Genomic DNA, 22,933 nt, shown 5'->3' with positions numbered 1-22,933 from the left:
AGACAATTACATTGATAGAAGCCACAATCTGTTTGCAATTTTGAAGCTGAAAAGCTTCTAAATTCAACCCCCTGGAAAGAAAAAAAGACACCTGACCGGTTTTGAGTTAGCTCCACACAATGGCAACACACTGAGCCATGGGCCACACCTCAATCCCCGGGCACCAGGCTAGACACGTACAGTCCTTAGAACAACAGACACAGCTATGCTCTACCTTGTGACCCTGAAACCATCTGGGCCAAACAACTGACCTCCAAACAGATTAACCCTTAAGGTCGATTGACCTTAAAAAAACAGACACTGCAGAAAGCGTCTGGCCACTCCATTGGGTCTAACTCTTCATTACTTAATCCACTTATTTTCAACTCCATTTATATAGAAATATAATTAAATATCATATAATATTCAAGATTAACAGGCTAGCTAGTAACATGTGAGAACTGGATAAACTGTAGCCTAAAGGCCAGATTCACTGAGCAGTTTACACCTGTAAACTTGCACCTCTTATATTCCAGAAAATAATTATAAAAAAGCAAAAACAAAATGATAAATAGTTGAAAAAGGTAAGGAGAGTAACACGTCGAATGTGTTAATAAAATAGGTATTTAAGCCTTGTTGAATTTTCTTTCATAAAAGTTTTGTGTCTCTTGGTCAGGTACAGTCAATGACGAGAACAGTACATTTTTCAGAACTGGCTTTGACGTCTTAGGGGTGTGTCCCACATGTCACCTAATGATGGTGGGAAAGTCACAGGTAGTGTCTTCACGGTGGTTTAGAAGCCTGGACTATTTTTACAGTAAGGAAACATATGCGCTTTTATTTGTGCCGTATATTTGCTTATTTAAGGACCATTGTTGGTATTACGTCGGTCTGAGAGGGGAAGAACGATCCTAAACTTGATTTATTAAATTGATCTATCAGGGGGTCAGTGCTGAAAATGGTCTAAATCTGAATTGTTGCATCGCTGATGAGAAATACATGTTTTGTGGAGATGAGGACAACCCCGACAAGGCGCCAGCTATGTGGTGTGGTGGAGTGCGCTGTGTCCGTATGCGGTGTTTCACCAGGTAAAATATATTCCTCACAGAAACTTTCTCTGTTGTTCAGGGCATAGACCTACTGTAGCCTACCTACGTATAGGCTACAGGTCCAGGCGGTCAATGATTTGAGATTGACCGTTACCATTGACATTGAGGGTGAATAGTTTTTCTGTGGTCTGTTATGGTTGCAATTTCTATTGTTAAATGTGTAGATCAAAAATAATAGTATGTTGAGATAGATGATGCAACAGTGTTATTGGTCAATATAGATTATTTTACAGTGTTGGTATTGGTCTATATAGATTATTTTACAGTGTTGTTATTGGCCTATATAGATTATTTTACAGTGTTGTTATTGGCCTATATATATTATTTTACAGTGTTGTTATTGGTCAATATATATTATTTTACAGTGTTGTTATTTTTCAATATATGTTCTTGTAGCTAGGTCTATATGGTGTTCATGTTCTGATTTCACATTTGCAATACCACAGAAAATAGGAAGACAACATGAACTAATCACATTTATACAATCTAATCTGTACAAATAATAAACTATAGTAGTATTGTTGATTTGAACATACAACTGCCAGACTGTCAATATTATCCCACATAGAAATGATCAAACAGTGTCAGAATGTGTGTGTGTGTGGTTTCCAATTGATGTTTTAAAAAATCATCCAGTAGACATATTCTGCAGCTCTCCAGGTGAATGGACCAGAGTAATTGTAATATCGTTTCAGGACACAACTGATAGTGTAAGTTGAAGTGTGTCGGAACAGGCACTCAGTATTGTGTTTACTTTAGAGTCATGTACTCCATATTTGTGTTATGTAAGACAATAGCATTAACACATGTATGCTTCCCCTATTGTAACAAATTCCCATTTGTAACTGACACACAGAAATAACATCAAAGATATCAACACAGGTATTTAAAACAGCATTTGTTTCTGAGAGATCAGAAGACACACCCAAAATATTTTATTCAGAGAAAAACATGTGGATTTTAATATTGATGTATACATTTTATCAATCAGACATCCGAGATGAGATCTTGACTGTTCTAGTCGAGAGGATGTATGGTGTCTGTGTGTTCTTTATACTGTAGAGAGGATGTATGGTGTCTGTGTGTTCCTTATACTGTAGAGAGGATGTATGGTGTCTGTGTGTTCCTTATACTGTAGAGAGGATGTATGGTGTCTGTGTGTTCCTCATACTGTAGAGAGGATGTATGGTGTCTGTGTGTTCCTTATACTGTAGAGAGGATGTATGGTGTCTGTGTGTTCCTCATACTGTAGAGAGGATGTATGGTGTCTGTGTGTTCCTCATACTGTAGAGAGGATGTATGGTGTCTGTGTGTTCCTTATACTGTAGAGAGGATGTATGGTGTCTGTGTGTTCCTCATACTGTAGAGAGGATGTATGGTGTCTGTGTGTTCCTCATACTGTAGAGAGGATGTATGGTGTCTGTGTGTTCTTTATACTGTAGAGAGGATGTATGGTGTCTGTGTGTTCCTTATACTGTAGAGAGGATGTATGGTGTCTGTGTGTTCCTCATACTGTAGAGAGGATGTATGGTGTCTGTGTGTTCTTTATACTGTAGAGAGGATGTATGGTGTCTGTGTGTTCCTCATAGTGTAGAGAGGATGTATGGTGTCTGTGTGTTCTTTATACTGTAGAGAGGATGTATGGTGTCTGTGTGTTCTTTATACTGTAGAGAGGATGTATGGTGTCTGTGTGTTCTTTATACTGTGTGTTCCTTATACTGTAGAGGATGTATGGTGTCTGTGTGTTCTTTATACTGTAGAGAGGATGTATGGTGTCTGTGTGTTCCTTATACTGTAGAGAGGATGTATGGTGTCTGTGTGTTCTTTATACTGTAGAGAGGATGTATGGTGTCTGTGTGTTCTTTATACTGTAGAGAGGATGTATGGTGTCTGTGTGTTCTTTATACTGTAGAGAGGATGTATGGTGTCTGTGTGTTCTTTATACTGTAGAGAGGATGTATGGTGTCTGTGTGTTCTTTATACTGTAGAGAGGATGTATGGTGTCTGTGTGTTCTTTATACTGTAGAGAGGATGTATGGTGTCTGTGTGTTCCTCATACTGTAGAGAGGATGTATGGTGTGTCTGTGTGTTCTTTATACTGTAGAGAGGATGTATGGTGTCTGTGTGTTCTTTATACTGTAGAGAGGATGTATGGTGTCTGTGTGTTCTTTATACTGTAGAGAGGATGTATGGTGTCTGTGTGTTCTTTATACTGTAGAGAGGATGTATGGTGTCTGTGTGTTCTTTATACTGTAGAGAGGATGTATGGTGTCTGTGTGTTCTTTATACTGTAGAGAGGATGTATGGTGTCTGTGTGTTCTTTATACTGTAGAGAGGATGTATGGTGTCTGTGTGTTCTTTATACTGTAGAGAGGATGTATGGTGTCTGTGTGTTCTTTATACTGTAGAGAGGATGTATGGTGTCTGTGTGTTCCTCATACGTGTGTCATCAGTAAAATCTTATCTCTTGGTCTTTCAGTTAGACCTTGGCTAAATCTAGACAGTATCTTGTATTTTTTAGACAGGGGTTCGTTGGGTCTCACCACACCTTCACTCTCTCAGTAGTGCAATCAGTCTTTTCTTTCATTTGTGGTAAAGGATTCTCATCAGACTTGATACAGAGTTGAGTTGTTAACGTTGATGCTGTGAACTGATGTTTTACAGAACGATGGCCAGAGCCTCTGATCTCCAACACATGGGAACTAGGAGACATCCAACCCTGCTCCGGATATTCCTGCTGGTCCTTCTTCTCCATGTAGCCAGAGGTGAGGCGTTACAACCAGTAAACAACACAGTACGTCAGAAACACACCTTTTTCAGAACACAATCCAAAGGCTGTACTGAGAGGAATGTCTCATTGGTCTGTGTAGCTGTCTGCAGAGGGATTCTGAGAATCCCCATCCTACTGTAAGGCTGGAGAAGTCTGACATGTCGGTCACTCAGCATTACCTGTCGTCAACACACACGCAATACCTTATATCTCCTAAGTATAGAAAAACCTGCTGGTCTGGTTCAAGTCTCACTTGCAACTAAACATCCAGAAATGTGACAAAGATGTTGTTAGTCAACACACAGTGGAGATGGAAACAGTCACACTAAGGCCGAGAGGTAGGGAGGAAGACGAGGAAAAGAGGAACAGTTGAGAAAAGAGGAAGGATTGGGTAGGTTTTTGTTGTAGTGGATGGAAAAAGGCCTGTTATCAACAGGCAGTCGACTTCTAACAGTAGGCTTTTACTGGCCATTCTGGTTGGTGCGTTAATCTGTTGAACTTTTTCGGCATTGTTCACTTATCTTGTTAACATAGACTGTCTGTCGGGCTCCCTGATCTGGGGAAGTGGCCCGAGTGTCTAATGTTGTCATTACACTGACCAATGTTGACTTCTCTGTTTCTGTTCTCAGGAGATGCCACTACAGAAACATCTCAACCTCCACCCTTCTCACCCTCTCCTTCATCATTACCACCACATGTTTTAGTCCCTCCATTCTCTGCCCCGCCTCCTTCGACCTCAACTCCACCAAGAGCACCGCTTATAACAAACACTATATCAACTACACAGACTACAACCACATCAGTGTCTACCACCCAAAATACTGTAGCATCAATCATGCCACCTAGTAGCACAACATCTACATCAGCTATAGCCACAACACCTGCAGCTCCATCAGCTATAGCCACAACACCTGCAGCTCCATCAGCTATAACCACAACACCTGCAGCTCCATCAGCTATAACCACAGCACCTGCAGCTCCATCAGCTATAACCACAACACCTGCAGCTCCATCAGCTATAACCACAACACCTGCAGCTCCATCAGCTATAACCACAACACCTGCAGCTCCATCAGCTATAACCACAACACCTGCAGCTCCATCAGCTATAACCACAACACCTGCAGCTCCATCAGCTATAGCCACAGCACCTGCAGCTCCATCAGCTATTACCACAACACCTGCAGCTCCATCAGCTATAACCACAACACCTGCAGCTCCATCAGCCATCCTGTCCACAGCCACATTACCCACTACAGACATTTCTTCATCTAACACTCCAAACACGTCAACAATCTCGGTGCCCATGTCTAATGCATCCTCGACCCCACCCCCCACATCCCTCACAACCCCTCACCCATCACCACTGCACACTGCCTCATCCAACATGACTAATAAACCAATGACATCCACCATGCCATCTCCATCCACTATTCTGCACTCGACTTCGCCCATCATAACGTCCACTACCAACAGTAAGTTAGATAATCCTTATATAGTATGTTCAAATCTCATCATTCAATGACACTCATTGTACAGTCGGACTCAGCAAGCAAATAGACTCCTGTCTCTCCATTTCAGTGACCTCTAAAAATGCCACATCTCCAGGACCCTCCACTCCTTTGCCAATAACGGTCACCTCTAATGCCACTACCGGTAAGTCAACAGCCTCATTTATAGTGGAGGGGTTTAACACAGTGAGTAATCATACTATTGACTGTATGTGTGATAATGTCTCTGTATAATAGAGGAGTTTGTGTGGAGCTACAGATGTAGGATCTTAATTTGAGCCAGTTTGCTACAGCAGGAAAATAATCCTGCAGCAACAGGAAATATGAATTATAATGAAGCCTTTTTAAACCTCGAACACACTACAATTTTGCTTTTCCTGTTGCATTGGTTTGCACGGATCCTCACATATCTCCTCTCCCCTCTCTGTTTCAGAGTCAGCAGAGGTGCATTGTAACTTCTCACAGCTCTGTGCCAATCAGTGTACGTTTAATGAATCATGCTTATAATATGAATATATGATATTGAGGCATTAGTCTTTCATGTCCATTGTTATTTTACTTATTTATGTTAATTACTTTATGTTAAACTGCATTTTTGGGGGAGGGGGGAAAGAAATGTGCTTTATAAATAAAGTATGATTGATTGATTGATTTGAAATGTACGATGTAATGTGTATGTTTAACAGCTGTGTACTACTGGATGGTCCTTGCGGTGGATGTGACTGGAGATCTGAAGAATGAATCAGACATCAGTGGCTGGGTAGGCCAGAAGACAGTGAATTAAACTTGATTGACTGATGTGTGATGAATCCTGTTGAAACTGTACATTTGTTTAGTTATACATGAAATGTGACAGCATTGTTTTCCTGTTTCAGTTCAGGGCTCTATTTCATTCTCTCTTGGACTCCTGTGAGCCCTCCAACCCTGAACAAGCAAATGGCACAAATTCGACTGACACACTGCAAACCACCTCTGTCAGTCCAACATATCCCACCCCCTACAACATGACAACATGGTTATACAACTTCACCACGACAACACTATCCCAGAACTTCACCAACTTCACCACAGCAACACCATCCCAGAACTTCACCAACTTCACCACGACAACACTATCCCAGAACTTTACCAACTTCAACATGACAACACGATCCCAGGACTTCACCAACTTCAACATGACAACACGATCCCAGGACTTTACCAACTTCAACATGACAACCTTGACAACTAACATGACAACTATGCTTTACAATAGTACTCCCCCACACAACCGTAGCATGTCCGGCCCACCCTACAACCATAGCATGACAACTCTGTCTCCCAGCTGGCCCCATAGCACCACAAGGTAAAGTATTCAGTCACACGTCATTATTGCTCATTAAGATTTATACTGTAGATGTACAGAAAAGGTTGTTTGAATATCAAAAGAAATATCTCTTCTGAAGCTATCTCTGTTTATTCACTGTCTGTTCTGTAGTGAGGAGCATGAAGGTGGAAATATGACTGCTGCCAGCCTGTTTCAAGTAAGTACGACATCTCTCTCCAGACAAACCTGCCTTAATGTGCATGTCAACATTAGAGGGCATTTTTTCTCTGTCTGTAAAAGTATGTGAGTTGAATCAAAACTCTTATCTTTACAGGACATTGAGGTGACGTGTGTCAATAAAACAGGGATCAGGTTAGTTGAACTCACAGGCGGCTGGTGGCCCCTGAATTGGGGAGGACGTGCTCATAGTAATGGCTGCAATGGAATTAATGGAGTGGTATCGACACATCACTTAATTCCAGTCATTATTATGAGCCGTCCTCCCCTCATCAGCCTCCTGTGGTGGAAATACCTCTACTAATTTCCATACTACAGTTCAGCATCCTCTGTCCCGCTCCATGCCTTAATACTGCCCAAAACTCTCCAGGAGGACTAACTGCACTGTGCTGCTGAGGATGAGGAAGCCAACGTTTCCCTGCTGTTTCCAGCGAGCCCTGTGGCTGGGTCAGGAGAACAGCTCCATACAAACCCATATAGTGGGAAATAGAGTGGAGAGAGTGGGTGAGTCGCACTTGCCCTAATGTGAATCTGAAATCTCTCATAGGAATGTACATTTACCTGAGCCTAACGTCTGTTGCTTGTTACTTGTAGGTAAGGGTCTGTGTGCAGGCCAATTGCCTCCAAGTAATGGTTTTGCAAAGTGCACCGGCTTCCTGAATGGCACTCTCCCTCTTCCAAACACGTGTCACACTCCAGGGCCTGTCAATATCTCATGGTCAGTTGGAGTTCACTCTGGAAAATGTAAAACTATGCTGCTGTTTCTGTGTTTGAAGTTTTTCTTTCGTATCAAATCATCCTCTGATACAAACATGTTGTATCTTACAGTGGACATGCAGGGACTGTTTACGTACCACTTGGAAATCAAACCCAAATGGACTGTGGTATGCCCCCTAAACCTCCCATCGGTAAAAACTATGACATTTCTTTCACCCATGCTCATTTACCCATGTGATAGTGTAATACTCCTTATCCACATTTAACAGACAGACACATTCATTTGCCAGTTCAATCTTTAGTGGGGGTTTCAAACAGTCAGATGTACAGCGTGGCAGGTGTAATTACAGGGTGCAATGAATATCTTAAGCTCCGAGCTCCAACAATGCAGGTCAAAGTGAAATAAAAACAATAAAAGTTATAATAAAGAATAGATAGAAATAGAAATAAAAAATATATAGTGTACAAAGCTGTCATCAAGGCAAAGGGTGGCTACTTTGAAGAATCTAAAATCTATTTTGATTTGTTTAACACTTTTTTGGTTACCATATGATTCCATATGTGTTATTTCATAGTGTTGATGTCTTCACTATTTTTCTACAATGTAGAACATAGTAAAGATAAAGAAAAACCCTTGAATGAGTAGGTGTGTCCAAACCTTTGACGGGTACTGTACATATTAACACTGTAATGATGTTAAACCCCTCTATCTTGACAAGTACCATATTCCTGCTTTTCAGATGCGGAGATTAACTGCAACTGCTCCTCTTACTGCTATGGTACAGGTAAATGAAATATTTACAACTACTCCTCTCACTGCTATGGTACAGGTAAATGCAATATTTACAACTACTCCTCTTACTGCTATGGTACAGGTAAATACAATATTTACAACTGCTCCTCTTACTGCTATGGTACAGGTAAATGCAATATTTACAACTACTCCTCTTACTGCTATGGTACAGGTAAATACAATATTTACAACTACTCCTCTTACTGCTATGGTACAGGTAAATACAATATTTACAACTACTCCTCTCACTGCTATGGTACAGGTAAATGAAATATTTACAACTACTCCTCTCACTGCTATGGTACAGGTAAATACAATATTTACAACTGCTCCTCTTACTGCTATGGTACAGGTAAATACAATATTTACAACTGCTCCTCTTACTGCTATGGTACAGGTAAATACAATATTTACAACTACTCCTCTCACTGCTATGGTACAGGTAAATACAATATTTACAACTACTCCTCTTACTGCTATGGTACAGGTAAATACAATATTTACAACTACTCCTCTCACTGCTATGGTACAGGTAAATACAATATTTACAACTACTCCTCTTACTGCTATGGTACAGGTAAATACAATATTTACAACTACTCCTCTCACTGCTATGGTACAGGTAAATACAATATTTACAACTACTCCTCTCACTGCTATGGTACAGGTAAATGAAATATTTACAACTACTCCTCTCACTGCTATGGTACAGGTAAATGCAATATTTACAACTACTCCTCTTACTGCTATGGTACAGGTAAATACAATATTTACAACTGCTCCTCTTACTGCTATGGTACAGGTAAATACAATATTTACAACTGCTCCTCTTACTGCTATGGTACAGGTAAATGCAATATTTACAACTACTCCTCTTACTGCTATGGTACAGGTAAATGCAATATTTACAACTACTCCTCTTACTGCTATGGTACAGGTAAATGCAATATTTACAACTATTCTTACTGCTATGGTACAGGTAAATGCAATATTTACAACTATTCCTCTTACTGCTATGGTACAGGTAAATGCAATATTTACAACTACTCCTCTTACTGCTATGGTACAGGTAAATACAATATTTACAACTACTCCTCTTACTGCTATGGTACAGGTAAATGAAATATTTACAACTACTCCTCTCACTGCTATGGTACAGGTAAATGCAATATTTACAACTACTCCTCTTACTGCTATGGTACAGGTAAATACAATATTTACAACTGCTCCTCTTACTGCTATGGTACAGGTAAATACAATATTTACAACTACTCCTCTCACTGCTATGGTACAGGTAAATACAATATTTACAACTACTCCTCTCACTGCTATGGTACAGGTAAATACAATATTTACAACTACTCCTCTCACTGCTATGGTACAGGTAAATACAATATTTACAACTACTCCTCTTACTGCTATGGTACAGGTAAATACAATATTTACAACTACTCCTCTTACTGCTATGGTACAGGTAAATGCAATATTTACAACTACTCCTCTCACTGCTATGGTACAGGTAAATACAATATTTACAACTACTCCTCTCACTGCTATGGTACAGGTAAATACAATATTTACAACTACTCCTCTCACTGCTATGGTACAGGTAAATACAATATTTACAACTACTCCTCTCACTGCTATGGTACAGGTAAATACAATATTTACAACTACTCCTCTTACTGCTATGGTACAGGTAAATACAATATTTACAACTACTCCTCTCACTGCTATGGTACAGGTAAATACAATATTTACAACTACTCCTCTCACTGCTATGGTACAGGTAAATACAATATTTACAACTACTCCTCTCACTGCTATGGTACAGGTAAATACAATATTTACAACTACTCCTCTTACTACTATGGTACAGGTAAATACAATATTTACAACTCCACTGCTCATTTCACTGATACTGTGATGGACCCGCTACACTTTTCCTTTTCCCACCATGTGATAACTCTCTCTCCTTCCCTCTCTCTATAGCTGCATACTATACCTTGGGCATACAGATCAAAGATCCCGCTATGAATATTTCAAAAATCTTCTATATGGTGAGTTGTTTCTGTTGTGTCACCTGTTTGTGTGCATATATATGTGTGTGTGTTTGTAATTGTATGCATATTTGTGTGTGTGTGTGTGTGTGTGTGTGTGTGTGTGTGTGTGTGTGTGTGTGTGTGTGTGTGTGTGTGTGTGTGTGTGTGTGTGTGTGTGTGTGTGTGTGTGTGTGTGCGTGCGCTGTGTTCCCCAGATTGATCAGCTAAAAACTCCTCCACCCTGCAACAACACCTCAGAGACACAGTATGTCCTAATTTCTTCATCTGTTATACAACAGTTTTCTCTCTGTTTAGCATCGATATGCTCACACTTTCCAATTAGATCCTTACAGCTCAAATGAACCCCAATAGTACATATAGTGCCATACCTTGCTACACTAGGTTTGATATGTTTTCTGACGTAATTCTCTGTTCCAGTCCTCCCTGTCCCTTGCCCATCATATCAACTATCTACCAGGTAATTTTATTATGAGATGATACCCCAACCCCACATTGAGCTTTCATTGTTTTATGTTGCTCTGTAAAGACATCATTTGAAACCTTATGAGCTATTCTGTGTTGTTTTCACACAGGATGCTCATGTGGACTGCGATGGCGCAAATACCAAGTGAGTTCCTGTACTCCTTGCAGGCCTAAAACCTTTACAGTGCATTCAAGACGGCCCTTTATGTGGAGTGATTATGGTGGTGTGACTTATTAATAACTATACCATTACTGTTTTATTACCAGTCTCCAAAGCTGCAGGGTTATCGTGCGCCTCAACCATTCGGTGCCTATATGTGCAGTCAGTACTGCATTGATGACTGTGTTCAATGATGAGCATGGTATTGGCTATAATGGAACGGTGACCCGAGCAGGTGAGTAGCCATACCATGGATGGGGGAAGCTGACAGCATCTGTGTATTTATTCATATACATTATACAGTATGTGTTTCTGACCGTTTGTGTTCATACATTTCACACAGCCATTTGTGGCTACCCAGGATCCAGTGGTGGTCTATTGAATTCAACCTTCACTTGGGAGAGTATCAACCTCAACACCACTTTGTTCTGTGAGGCTGAAAAGACCACTGTCATTGTCAGCTGGTCAGTTCAGTCTCTCTTTGTGTGCTTCAAAGACATTGAAACCTTGTTACACATTTTGTAATTGTGTAAAACACTGTAAATGATGGAGAGTAAGCAAATTGCACATTGTTATTTGTACATTTAAGTTATATAGCTATTTATAAATCGAGCCCTGAATGCTAATTGGTTGAAAGCCGTAGTATATCAGACCGTATAGCACAGGTATGACAAAACATTTATTTTCACTGTTCTAATTATGTTAGTAACCAGTTTATAATAGCAATAAGGCACCTCAGGGGTTGTGGTATATGGCCAATATACCACGGCTAAGGACTGTGTCCAGGCACTCCGCATTGTATTGTGCATAAGAACAGCCCTTAGCTGTGGTATATTGGCCATATACCACACCCCCTCGGGCTTTATTGCTTAAATATATCATTGACTATATGCACTGAAGATCTACATTTATCTGTCCCTTTCTCTGTTTAGCAAACAAGGGGAAAATGTGTGTGTGCTCCTGAATGAAATGTGCGACCCCATGCCTCCTTCTACATCACCCAGCCCAATGGCCAACACCACTTTACCTGCAACAACAATACTGCCTCCTCCACCCAATGTCACTATACACCTAAACACCCCCTACGTCCCATTGAACACAACATTAGCTTCACTAAACACCACTTCTAAAGCTCCAAATACTACACCATCAGCTCCAAATACAACCATCGCCATGACAACCCGGGGTAATACCACTACAAACTCATCAACACCCATCATTCCACCAGTGAATCCCACAACAGCTTCCCCAAAGTACACCACGACAGCTCTTACAACAACCACCTCAGGTAACCCTCAGGATACTAAACCCAAGCTGATCTCTGACCTACCTGGGCCATAGCTGGTACTGCCACATTAATCTACATTTAAAATGTAGACCCAAAGTCAAAGTTCCCCTCTGATAACATCCTCGTTTTTATTATGGATCCTTTTCCCCACAGCGCCCAACACCACAGCAGCTAGTAGTGAAGAGCAGGCCAATCAGCTGCTGGATCTGACTAGTAATGTGTCCAAGCTCAACTCCTCCCAGGTGGACCAGCTGGTGTCCCAGCTAGAGGCCCTGCTGGCCGGACCCAATGTCAGCCTGGATCTGGGGAAAACCTCTGTCAAAATCGTTAGCAACCTGCTGGGTGCCTCCTCTGACACCCTGGCCTCCTCCTCCACCAAGTGAGCTGCCTGGGGATAAACAATCTGCTGTTATGCTGCTTGCTGTGCTGTACCAGAAATGACCACTTATATAAAGCCTGTAAAGAGACTGTGACAACATTTTCGTAAAACCGGAAGAAATCTTAGCAATGACCTTGACCAACCTGCGCATCAGAATAACAGTTGATTTTTCTACCAGGATCATTGGGATTGTTGATACGGTGGGCCTGAAGCTGGTCGTTCAGCAAGAGGCTACGATTTTAACCAAGTCGGTTGCTGTCGCTATCAAAACAGTGGACGGCACTAATTTCCAGCAAACATCTTTCTCCATCTCGGACCCCAACAATGTGCAGGTAAACCTTCCAGTAAGGAAACCCTGAATAGTAAATACTGTAGCCTCTGTTGCCGTCAAAATACACGCAGAAGTAATGTAGGACATCCTGCACTCTGACGTATGTCTGGTAGGGTCTGTTATGTAGATAGACACATAACTGCTGTTTGTTGCTAAGTGTTAATCAAAGAGAAATGTGTCCCCTCCAGATCCGTGGAGATGGCAGAGCCAGGAGAAGTGTGAGAACAGAGGCGTCCTCCCTTCCCCAGGGCTCCGTCACGTTCCCCTCCTCCCTCACAGCGAACCTCTCCCATGAGCAGCAGCTACAAGCCTCCAGACTCCAGTTCAACTTCTACCAGAAGGCCACTGTGTTCCAGGTGCTTACCTGCTCCTCTGTATTGAGTACTGTCCCAACCTGTTGCCAAGCCTAAACATTTATTGCTACTTAAGCTGCCCTTGCTATTTATATAGATATGATGACTATGGATAAAAGTCACATAAATCGGTCAGAAATGAAGAACTGTGAAATAATAGTAGTAAATAATGTAGTAAAATAATGTATAGACAATGCCATATTCTTTCCATGTCGTTCCTTAGGACCGAACCCTGGGAGACAGCAGGCTGTACAGTGGGATACTGGGAGCCAGTGTGGCCAACCTGTCAATCAAATCTCTGCAGAAGGACGTGGTGATCACCCTGAGAAACACTGAGCCCGTCCCAGTGAGTCAAACAGTCAAGACGTTTTCCCTATGTCAAGGATGGGACATCCCGAGAAGGATTTAACACCCTGTCTTCTCTTCATCATTTGTCTACACAGGCAAATGTCGTGGTTTCATGTGTTTTCTGGGACTTTGGCTTGAATGGTAAGTATTTCTCTTGTGTCTCCCAAAATGAAAGGAAGACTATCTCTGACAATTGACAGGTATTAAAGAATAAAAATGTTTTTTTTTTCTCGTAGATGGCTCAGGAGGCTGGAACCGAAAAGGCTGCTCTGTCAGGAACAGCACAGAAAATGAGACTGTCTGTGCCTGTAACCATCTCACCAGCTTCGGTGTGCTACTGGTGAGTACTTCCTGAGACTGGGGTGCAATGTGATCTCTCCCATTCAGTCTTTGTCAACATTCAAGGACTTATTTTTTAGAATAATTCAATGTGTACAACATGTTTTTGGTATTTCTTCTCCCAGGACATCTCCAGAACGGGCATAACCAATCATCTCCAGGCCACAATCCTCACCTACATCACCTACATCGGCTGTGGTATCTCCGCCATCTTCCTCTCCGTCACTCTGCTCACCTACCTGGCCTTTGGGTGAGTCTGAGCCCCTTGTGATCAGTGCAGGATATCCATGATATCCCCTACATGTACAAATGACCTCGACTAACCTGTACCCCCGCACATTGACTCGGTACTGGTACCCACTGTATATAGCCTTGTTATTGTTATTTTATTGTGTTACTTTTAATAAAAATGTTACTTTAGTTTATTTAGTAAATATTTTCTTAACTCTGTTTTCTTAAAACTGCATTGTTGGTTAAGGGCTTGCAAGTAAACATTTCATGGTAAGGTTGTTGGTACCTGCTGTATTTGGCACATGTGACAAATAACATTTGATTTGATTTTGATGACACCCACCTGGAGAACTGATCTAAATACAAAGACATATAAACAAGCTGTAATCAATGTAATACCAGTCCTCATTCCAATCCTAATTCCTTTAGGAAACTGCGTAAGGACATCCCATCTAAGATCCTGATCCAGCTGTGTGTGGCTCTGTTGTTTTTAAACCTGGTGTTCCTGGTGGATGCCTGGCTAGCCCTCTACCCTGACGCTGTGGGCCTGTGCATCTCCACCGCTTGGTTCCTGCACTACTTCCTGCTGGCTTCCTTCACCTGGATGGGCCTGGAGGCCGTCCACATGTACCTGGCCCTCGTCAAGGTCTTCAACACATACATAAAACGCTACATGCTCAAGTTCTCTCTCGTCGGCTGGGGTAAGTGAAAAAGTGATTCTGGGACTGTCATCAGAGTGAAGAACAGCCACCACGTTCTTACAAAAGTAACCGTTACTTACAGTTCAATGTAGTCTGTTGTCTCTCGTCATAGGCGTCCCACTCCTTGTGGTCATCGTCGTTATTGCTGTTGATAAGAACAATTACGGCCTCGTTAGCTACGGAAAGTATTCAGATAACTCCCCTACAGATGACTTGTAAGTCCCTTGCATTTTGTTTAATATTTAACATGCCAATTTACAGCTGAAGCATTGGTATGGAGTGCTTGTTTGTGCATCATGACATTTATACCAGTACTCACATTTACATAATAGGATAGCTGATCAATTCAAATATGGTCTCCTGTATTTCACTCCTTTCCTCTCACACAGCTGCTGGCTGAAGAACAACATTGCCTTCTACGTATCTGTGGTGGCCTACTTCTGTGTCATCTTCCTGTTGAACCTCAGTATGTTTGTGGTGGTGATGGTTCAGCTGTGTCGGATAAAGAGTCAGAACCCCCACAACATGAGGCACCGTAACGGACTGCAGGACCTGCGCAGTGTGGTTGGGATCACCCTACTCCTGGGCCTCACCTGGGGCTTTGCCTTCTTTGCCTGGGGGCCTGTCAACCTGGCCTTCATGTACCTCTTCGCCATCTTCAACTCCTTTCAAGGTGAGATTTAGAACTCTCACAGATTTTTGGGTGATTTGAAAATGAATTCACCATTAATGTTGTCAGAGAAGACACTAACACAAAGCCTGAGGAGTTTCTTGGGAAACCTGTTGCCAAGTGTGTAACAAAAGTGTAGTTGCCTGACACGTGTGTTCTTTTGCAGGGTTCTTTATCTTTGTGTTCCACTGCGCTGTGAAGGAGAACGTGAGGAGGCAGTGGAGGACTTACCTCTGCTGTGGTAGACTGAGACTGGCAGAGAACTCCGGTAAGACTTGTTGACCTACATCTTACAAGATGTGTGTAGTTTGAAGAAGAGAAGAACCTTCCATGTATTTGTATTGATGAGGGATCCCCAATAGTTCCTGCCAAGGCAGCAGCTACTCTTCCTGGGGTTTATTTGAGATCCCCAATAGTTCCTGCCAAGGCAGCAGCTACTCTTCCTGGGGTTTATTTGAGATCCCCAATAGTTCCTGCCAAGGCAGCAGCAACTCTTCCTGGGGTTTATTTGGGATCCCCAATAGTTCCTGCCAAGGCAGCAGCAACTCTTCCTGGGGTTTATTTGGGATCCCCAATAGTTCCTGCCAAGGCAGCAGCAACTCTTCCTGGGGTTTATTTGGGATCCCCAATAGTTCCTGCCAAGGCAGCAGCAACTCTTCCTGGGGTTTATTTGGGATCCCCAATAGTTCCTGCCAAGGCAGCAGCAACTCTTCCTGGGGTTTATTTGGGATCCCCAATAGTTCCTGCCAAGGCAGCAGCAACTCTTCCTGGGGTTTATTTGGATCCCCAATAGTTCCTGCCAAGGCAGCAGCAACTCTTCCTGGGGTTTATTTGGGATCCCCAATAGTTCCTGCCAAGGCAGCAGCAACTCTTCCTGGGGTTTATTTGGGATCCCCAATAGTTCCTGCCAAGGCAGCAGCAACTCTTCCTGGGGTTTATTTGGGATCCCCAATAGTTCCTGCCAAGGCAGCAGCAACTCTTCCTGGGGTTTATTTGAGATCCCCAATAGTTCCTGCCAAGGCAGCAGCAACTCTTCCTGGGGTTTATTAGGGATCCCCATTAGTTCCTGCCAAAGCAGCAGCAGCTCTTCCTGGAGTCCGAACACATTAAGGCACTTATATCACACATTAAACAAAAGATAAAACACTACAACATATAACATTATTACACCACTACATATCTACAATACAACATGTATAACACCACCATACAACAATATTACAATGTACGTGTATGTAGAGTTGGCGTGATAGCGCGTGTGTCTGTATCTGTGTGTGTGTCTCTTCACAGTCCCCGCTGTTCTATAAGGTGTATTTCTATCTGTTTGTAAATCTGATTCCACTGCTTGCATCAGTTACCTGATTTGGAATAGAGTTCCATATAGTCATGGCTCTATGTAGTACAGTGCGCCTCTCATAGTCTGTTGTAATTTTCCTAAGTCCCTCTTTGTGTCACCTGACCACACGACTGAACACTAGGCCAAGGGCGACAGGGTTTAGGGTTTAGTGAATGATTTTCCCCAAATACAATACTTTTAGTTTTTGAAATATTTAGGACTAACTTATTTCTTGCCACCCTTTCTGAAAGCTCTTTGTTTAGTGTTGCAGTCATTTCAGTTGCTGTAATAGCTGACGTGTGTAGTGTTGCAGTCATTTCAGTTGCTGTAATAGCTGACGTGTGTAGTGTTGAGTCAGCCACATACGTAGACACACTCGCTTTACTCAAAGCCAGTGGCAGGTCATTAGGAAAGATTTTAAAAGTATGGGACCTAGACAGCTGCTCAGGGGAAATCCTGATTCTACCTGGATTGTGTTGGAGAGGCTTCTATTAAAGAACACCCTCTGTGTTCTGTTAGACAGCTAAATCTTTATCCATAATATAGCAGGGGGTGTAAACCATAACACGTGTTTTTCCAGCAGCAGATTATGATCGATAATGTCAAAAGCTGCAATGTCAAAAGTCTAACAAAACAACTCCTGCAATCTTTTTATCGTCGATTTCTCTTAGCCAATCAATCATAAGTCATTTGTGTAAACCGTGCTTGTTGAATGTCCTTCCCTATAAGCGTGTTGAAAGTCTGTTTTCAATTTGTTTACTGTAAAATAGCATTGTATTTGGTCAAACACAATTTTTTCCAAAGGTTTACTAAGGATTGGTAACAGGCTGATTGGTCGGCTGTTTGAGCCAGTAGAGTGGCTTTACTATTCTTGGGTAGCGGAATGACTTTTGCTTCCCTGAATTGACATATTTTATGTAATTTAATGTACACAATTTTAATGAACTCTTGTTTCATCACAGACTGGAGCCGCACGGCTACACAGAAGACAGAGAAGAAGTCATTGTCAGTGACCAGAGCCACGTTCTTCCGCTCTGGCAACTCCTCCCAGTTCAACCATACCTCCAGCTCCTCCTTCTTGACCGGTGACTCCCCAGAGCGGCCCAGTGGAGCAACAGGTAGGCATGCGGATCCGGGGGGTCAGGGATTACTAACAACCAATATGGGTCAGACAACAATAGAGAAATACTTTTTGTATATGCCGATCTACTTTCTGCCCCTGATAAATGTGGAAGCACGTCATAATATTAAACCTCTGTTATCAGAGCAGGGGATGGCTTAGCAAGCCTTCATCTCCATGTCACTGATGACCTATGTAACCTAGGAAACCTCTGTGACGGGCTCTGAGATGACCTTTTCCCTTTAACATAATTTTACCCAGAATTGGAGCTAGCTGTACTGTTTGAGCTCCGGCCACGTCTATAGTGCCTCTTTCAGCCTCTTACTGATGGTGTACAGTAACTGGTGTGTGTTTGTATACAACAGTGTGTGAGAATGTGTGTCTATGTATGACACTCTACAGCAGGATTTAGTCAGCTTAACCCATCCAATCAAATAGTGACTGTATCTAACTGTACCCCCGCCCATGTGCCTGGCTCAGCTGCTGGCTGCCAGCTGGCTCTGATTCCAACAGTCACATGTGTCTCTGCTCTCCTGTTGCTAGTTTATCTGCTCTTGGTCATGAAAAAGGCCTTTCATCCATTCTGCTGCCAGACGGTTGGAAAGGATTTCATACGTTTAGTTATAAACAGTGAATCACCAGAATAATTTGGCCCTTGAAAATAAGATACTCGAATTTACACAACTACACGTGAAATCAAGTTGTTTTGCTGTAAGGGTATCCACCGCAATCTACTTTCCTCATACGTGGTCCTTTAATGTAGAGTTAATCTCAGAGATACCACTCTAAATGCAGTAACTTGTGTGCAGGATAAGCTGTAACTCTGATGTGTACCATTTCAGGAAGTCTATTTGACGACAGAACCATCACAGCCCTTGAGGAGCTCAACTCAGACGTGGTCCTCAATGAGGTGAACAGCCAATTCAGGACTCAGAGTCAGAGAGCAGCCTAAGTCCTGTAGAACACTAGGCCAAGTGTAGGCTGGTAGGGGAGTGGACTTACGTGAGACAGTGTGTTTCATATTATTTTCTACATTTATATGAAATATTTGAATGTTAATGCTGCATCTAGTAGTTTAATGGAAGTGTGTAACAGACCACACTGAAGAGATGGGACATCACTGAAGATCCAGCATGCTCATGGATTTTGTCCAGTTGACCTACCAATACTATCATGAACTCGTCTGGGCTGGCACCTGTGATTGTGAATATCAATACATGTACTGTACTGAAAAGGTATCTACAGTAGCACGGAGGAAAAACCCAACTCTTACTGTAGATCCTCACGAGCGGCATCCTATGACTGCATACTACAGGTTTTATCGGTTTTCTCAGCATTCTTCAGAGGCGTGCGCTGGCACATACTAACACTGTCACTTCCTGGTTTGATTTCATTTAAGATAAAGGCAAAGCTCTTTTATACTGTACTCAGAATCAAGATATTTCCATGAGATATATATGTATATATATTTTAAAGAGGCATCATAACAATGGGTGTATAATTAAACGTTATTTCACCAATAACAATTGTATAAATAAAACAAAATGTTTTATTTGAAGCTAATCTGATGTTGTATTGTTCTGATATTCACTGATATAAAAGACACACGCACCTTCATTTTCATGCACATTTAAATTCATACTATATACAGTAACTAAATGTTTAAACCAGTGGGGGGGAAAGCAACTGTACATTCCAGCAGAAGCAGTTCCATGAACAGCACCAGCAACTTCACACCTGAACCCGGATTCCAACAGGTTTCCAATAAAAAGCAGATTTACTCAATAGGATCTCTTCTTCAGTAGGGCTTGACTGTCCAAAACTCCCACAATGCACTCTGGTAGACACCAATGGTTAAGGTCATAATCCAGTGGGTGGCAGAAAACAACGCCTTGACGATGATGCTGTTGTCAGTGAGAATAACCTAATAGATAATATACAGTAGTAATATAGTTCAGTAGTCATTAGACAACATACTCCAATAACCCACTGCATGATGAACTGTTAGTTGACGGTTTATTCACCTACTGGAGTACAAGCTCCAGTAGATGATGTTGAACAGCAGGTAGGTCATGGGGAAGATGACTCTGGAGTAGGAGTCGATCATGTAGCTGTTACTCATGATGAAGCTGAGGTTGTGTTTGATGGATTTTTTGCGTCGTAGCCTGGTGCCCTCCGTGGGCGGGGGCTCTGCAGCAGAGTTCCTCGAGTTCCTCAACGTGGCCGTCCGACTCCGCTCTGTGTTGGGGGTGCTGGGCAGCTCTGGGAATGGCATCAGGTCAATGTCATTGTCGTGGTAACATCCGTCAAAGGCCATAGTTTGAGTGGCATTGAAATTGGCAGGGATCTGAGGAGAGAGAGGGGAGGGAATTTAGATGTTTAAATTCAATGATCTTCCGATGGTAGAATACATTATGATCAATAGGGGGAGACACAGTCATAGTTGTTGTTCTAACCTACTTTGGCGCTTCTATTGTGGCTCTGACAGTGGTAGCATATTCCATATTTCATAATACACCCATGCACATGATCCCTCACTCTGTGACTTATCTAACCCATGAACTTTGACCCTATAGACGCCATAAGTGTCAGTGACCTTTCCCCCCTTGAGCTTCTTCATCTCCTCCACTGTGGTGAAGTAGTTGACGGTGGCGTACTCGATGACGGACAGGAAGACAAACAGGAAGCTGGCCCACAGATAGATGTCTACCGCTTTCACATAAGAGACCTGGGGCATGGAGGCTGACACGCCTGTGATGATGGTGGACATGGTCAGAACTGTGGTGATGCCTGGAGAGGCAGAGGGAAAGGGAGAGAAAGAGAGATTATTGAGTTAAGGTATCATTCTCGATCAATTTGTTTTCACCCCTAAAAGCTCTTTGTTCCATGACAGCCTTCGATAATAAAAAGAGAGAGGCAAATGTATGGAAAAATAGCGAGGTGTATTACTGTGTGGAGGTTTAGCATAGATGGATGGAAAGTAAAACAAATGGTGTAGGAGTCTGTACTTTGTGCTCTACTTACATGAGCAGCTAGCTGTACATGTACATTTCCTCTTTTTCCTCTGAAGTGGGAAGGTAGGTTTCATTTATAAAAATAGATATCAGTGTGTAAACACAAAGTCTCTGTGAATGGGGATGACATTTTTGTATTTTTTTGTTGTTGAGCTGAAGAGTGAAATTAGGCCAGCTTTTGTTACGGTATGAGCCTCTAAAGACCTGCGCTGCTCACAGCAAACTCCTCACACTGCTGCATTAGTAAAGTCCACATTATTCACATCTTTCTCCTTTTCTCTGTCTCTCTCTCTTGCTCTTCCCTCTCCCTCCCTTTCTCTTTCTTTGCAAAACAAACAACCTTTCACAGACACACACCACACTGCCTGAAGGGATCTCGCCTGGTGCAGGTGACTGTAGTCATGTGCAGAACTAAACATTCTTTGTCACTGTGTTGAGTTTCAGTTGTCCTCTGATGAGAGGGAGATGATGTGTCCACCCCAACTGCTACTCTCTCTCTCTCTCTCTTTGGATTAATTAGTTATGCTCTGGCAACTGTCAAAAGCAGCAGGCTCATATTCACCTGTCCATTCACAGCAGGAACACAATAGGAAATTGGTGCACAACCGTCCCCCCTTGCGGTAATAACAGGGGTGTGACAAGGAAGAGAAAGGTAAAGCACCCACCCACTTTAATTTATGGAGATGCATCAAGAATACTGTACAGAAAATACTGATGGCCTTGTGAGGTTTCTCTGCTCATTTTGTGAGCTTAGGTTATTTTCTAGAGATTCCTTCAAAAACCCTCATACAAGCAGTGAGAGTATCAGTACTGTACCCAGAGAGACCCGGGCGGGCACAGCCCTCCTGTCAATCCAGAAGGACACCCAGGAGAGCATCACCATCAGCATGGTGGGGAAATAGGTCTGCAGCATGAAGAAGAAGATGTGCCGCCTGAGGATGAAGTTTATGTAGAGCCTGTTATACCAACCTGGGGTGGAGAGAGAGGGGTGGTGGGGAGAGAGAGAGGGGTGGGGGGGGTAGAACGAGAGCGAGAGAGGGGGGGTGGAGAGAGGGGGTGGTTCAGAGCCAGAGAGAGAGAGGTGGGAGGAAAGAGGGAGAAGAGGTTGGAGGCGGGAAGAGGGGTGGGGGAAGAGAGAGAGGTGGGGAGAGAGAGAGAGAGGGGTGGGGGAGAGAGAGTGGGGTGGGAGAGAGAGAAAGAGGGGGTTGGGAGAGAGAGAGAGGGGGATGTGGGAGAAAGAGAAAATGGGGAAGGGAGCGAGAGAGAGTGGGGAGAGAAAGAGTGGTGGGAGAGAGAGAGAGGTGGGGGAAAGAGAGAGAGAGTTTAGAGTGGGTGAGAGAGAGAGAGGGGGTGCGGGAGAAAGAGTGGGGTGGGAGAGGTGAGAGAGAGAGAGAGAGAGAGAGAGAGAGAGAGAGAGAGAGAGAGAGAGAGAGAGAGAGAGAGAGAGAGAGAGGAGGGGAGAGAGAGAAAGAGAGTGGGGTGGTGGAGAGCGAGAGAGATAGATAGAAAGGGTTGGGAGAGAGAGAGAAAGAAAGGGGGAGAGATGGGGACAGAGAGAGAGAGAGAGTGGTGGAGAGAGGGGGTGGGGAGAGATAGAGATAGGTGGGGACAGAGAGAGAGAGAGAGGTGGGGGAGAGGGGTAGGGGAGAGAAAGAGAGGTGAGGGATAGAGAGAGGGGGGGTTGGGGAAGAAAGAGAGAGGTGTGGGAGAGAGCGA

General features: G+C 42.8%; 2 protein-coding genes across 2 annotated transcripts in view; one reads left to right on the top strand and one right to left on the bottom strand.

Annotated features, from left to right (window-relative positions):
• The first annotated feature begins 728 nt into the window (after positions 1–728).
• Positions 729–19,766, top strand: LOC112231240 (mucin-5AC). Its single transcript, XM_042311086.1, has 34 exons — positions 729–796; positions 922–1,067; positions 3,753–3,853; positions 4,488–5,333; positions 5,440–5,514; positions 5,803–5,850; positions 6,056–6,129; positions 6,245–6,714; positions 6,847–6,892; positions 7,010–7,047; positions 7,283–7,416; positions 7,507–7,630; positions 7,741–7,820; positions 8,370–8,414; positions 10,415–10,482; positions 10,680–10,729; positions 10,903–10,942; positions 11,058–11,092; positions 11,215–11,342; positions 11,451–11,571; positions 12,040–12,395; positions 12,549–12,774; positions 12,953–13,106; positions 13,294–13,461; positions 13,682–13,804; positions 13,902–13,947; positions 14,043–14,146; positions 14,271–14,395; positions 14,806–15,077; positions 15,190–15,292; positions 15,467–15,750; positions 15,914–16,015; positions 18,046–18,201; positions 19,046–19,766. Exons 2-34 carry the CDS (start codon positions 979–981, stop codon positions 19,153–19,155), a joined length of 4,941 nt encoding a protein of 1,646 aa, XP_042167020.1. The 5' UTR covers positions 729–796; positions 922–978; the 3' UTR covers positions 19,156–19,766.
• The window catches only part of LOC112231241 (gamma-aminobutyric acid receptor subunit rho-3-like), a 16,086-nt gene continuing 12,739 nt past the window's right edge, over positions 19,587–22,933 (bottom strand). The window contains exons 7-9 of the mRNA XM_042311087.1: positions 22,034–22,186; positions 20,800–20,993; positions 19,587–20,550 (exon numbers count right to left, since the gene is read on the bottom strand). Coding sequence (XP_042167021.1) covers positions 20,224–20,550; positions 20,800–20,993; positions 22,034–22,186 — 674 coding nt within the window. The 3' untranslated portion in view covers positions 19,587–20,223. The remainder of the gene's footprint in view (positions 20,551–20,799; positions 20,994–22,033; positions 22,187–22,933) is intronic.

Source organism: Oncorhynchus tshawytscha, linkage group LG33 (genome assembly GCF_018296145.1).
Source record: "Oncorhynchus tshawytscha isolate Ot180627B linkage group LG33, Otsh_v2.0, whole genome shotgun sequence".
Taxonomy (NCBI): Eukaryota; Metazoa; Chordata; class Actinopteri; order Salmoniformes; family Salmonidae; genus Oncorhynchus; species Oncorhynchus tshawytscha.
Note: the sequence above shows the minus strand (reverse complement) of the source record. Positions and strands in the feature narration are given on the sequence as shown.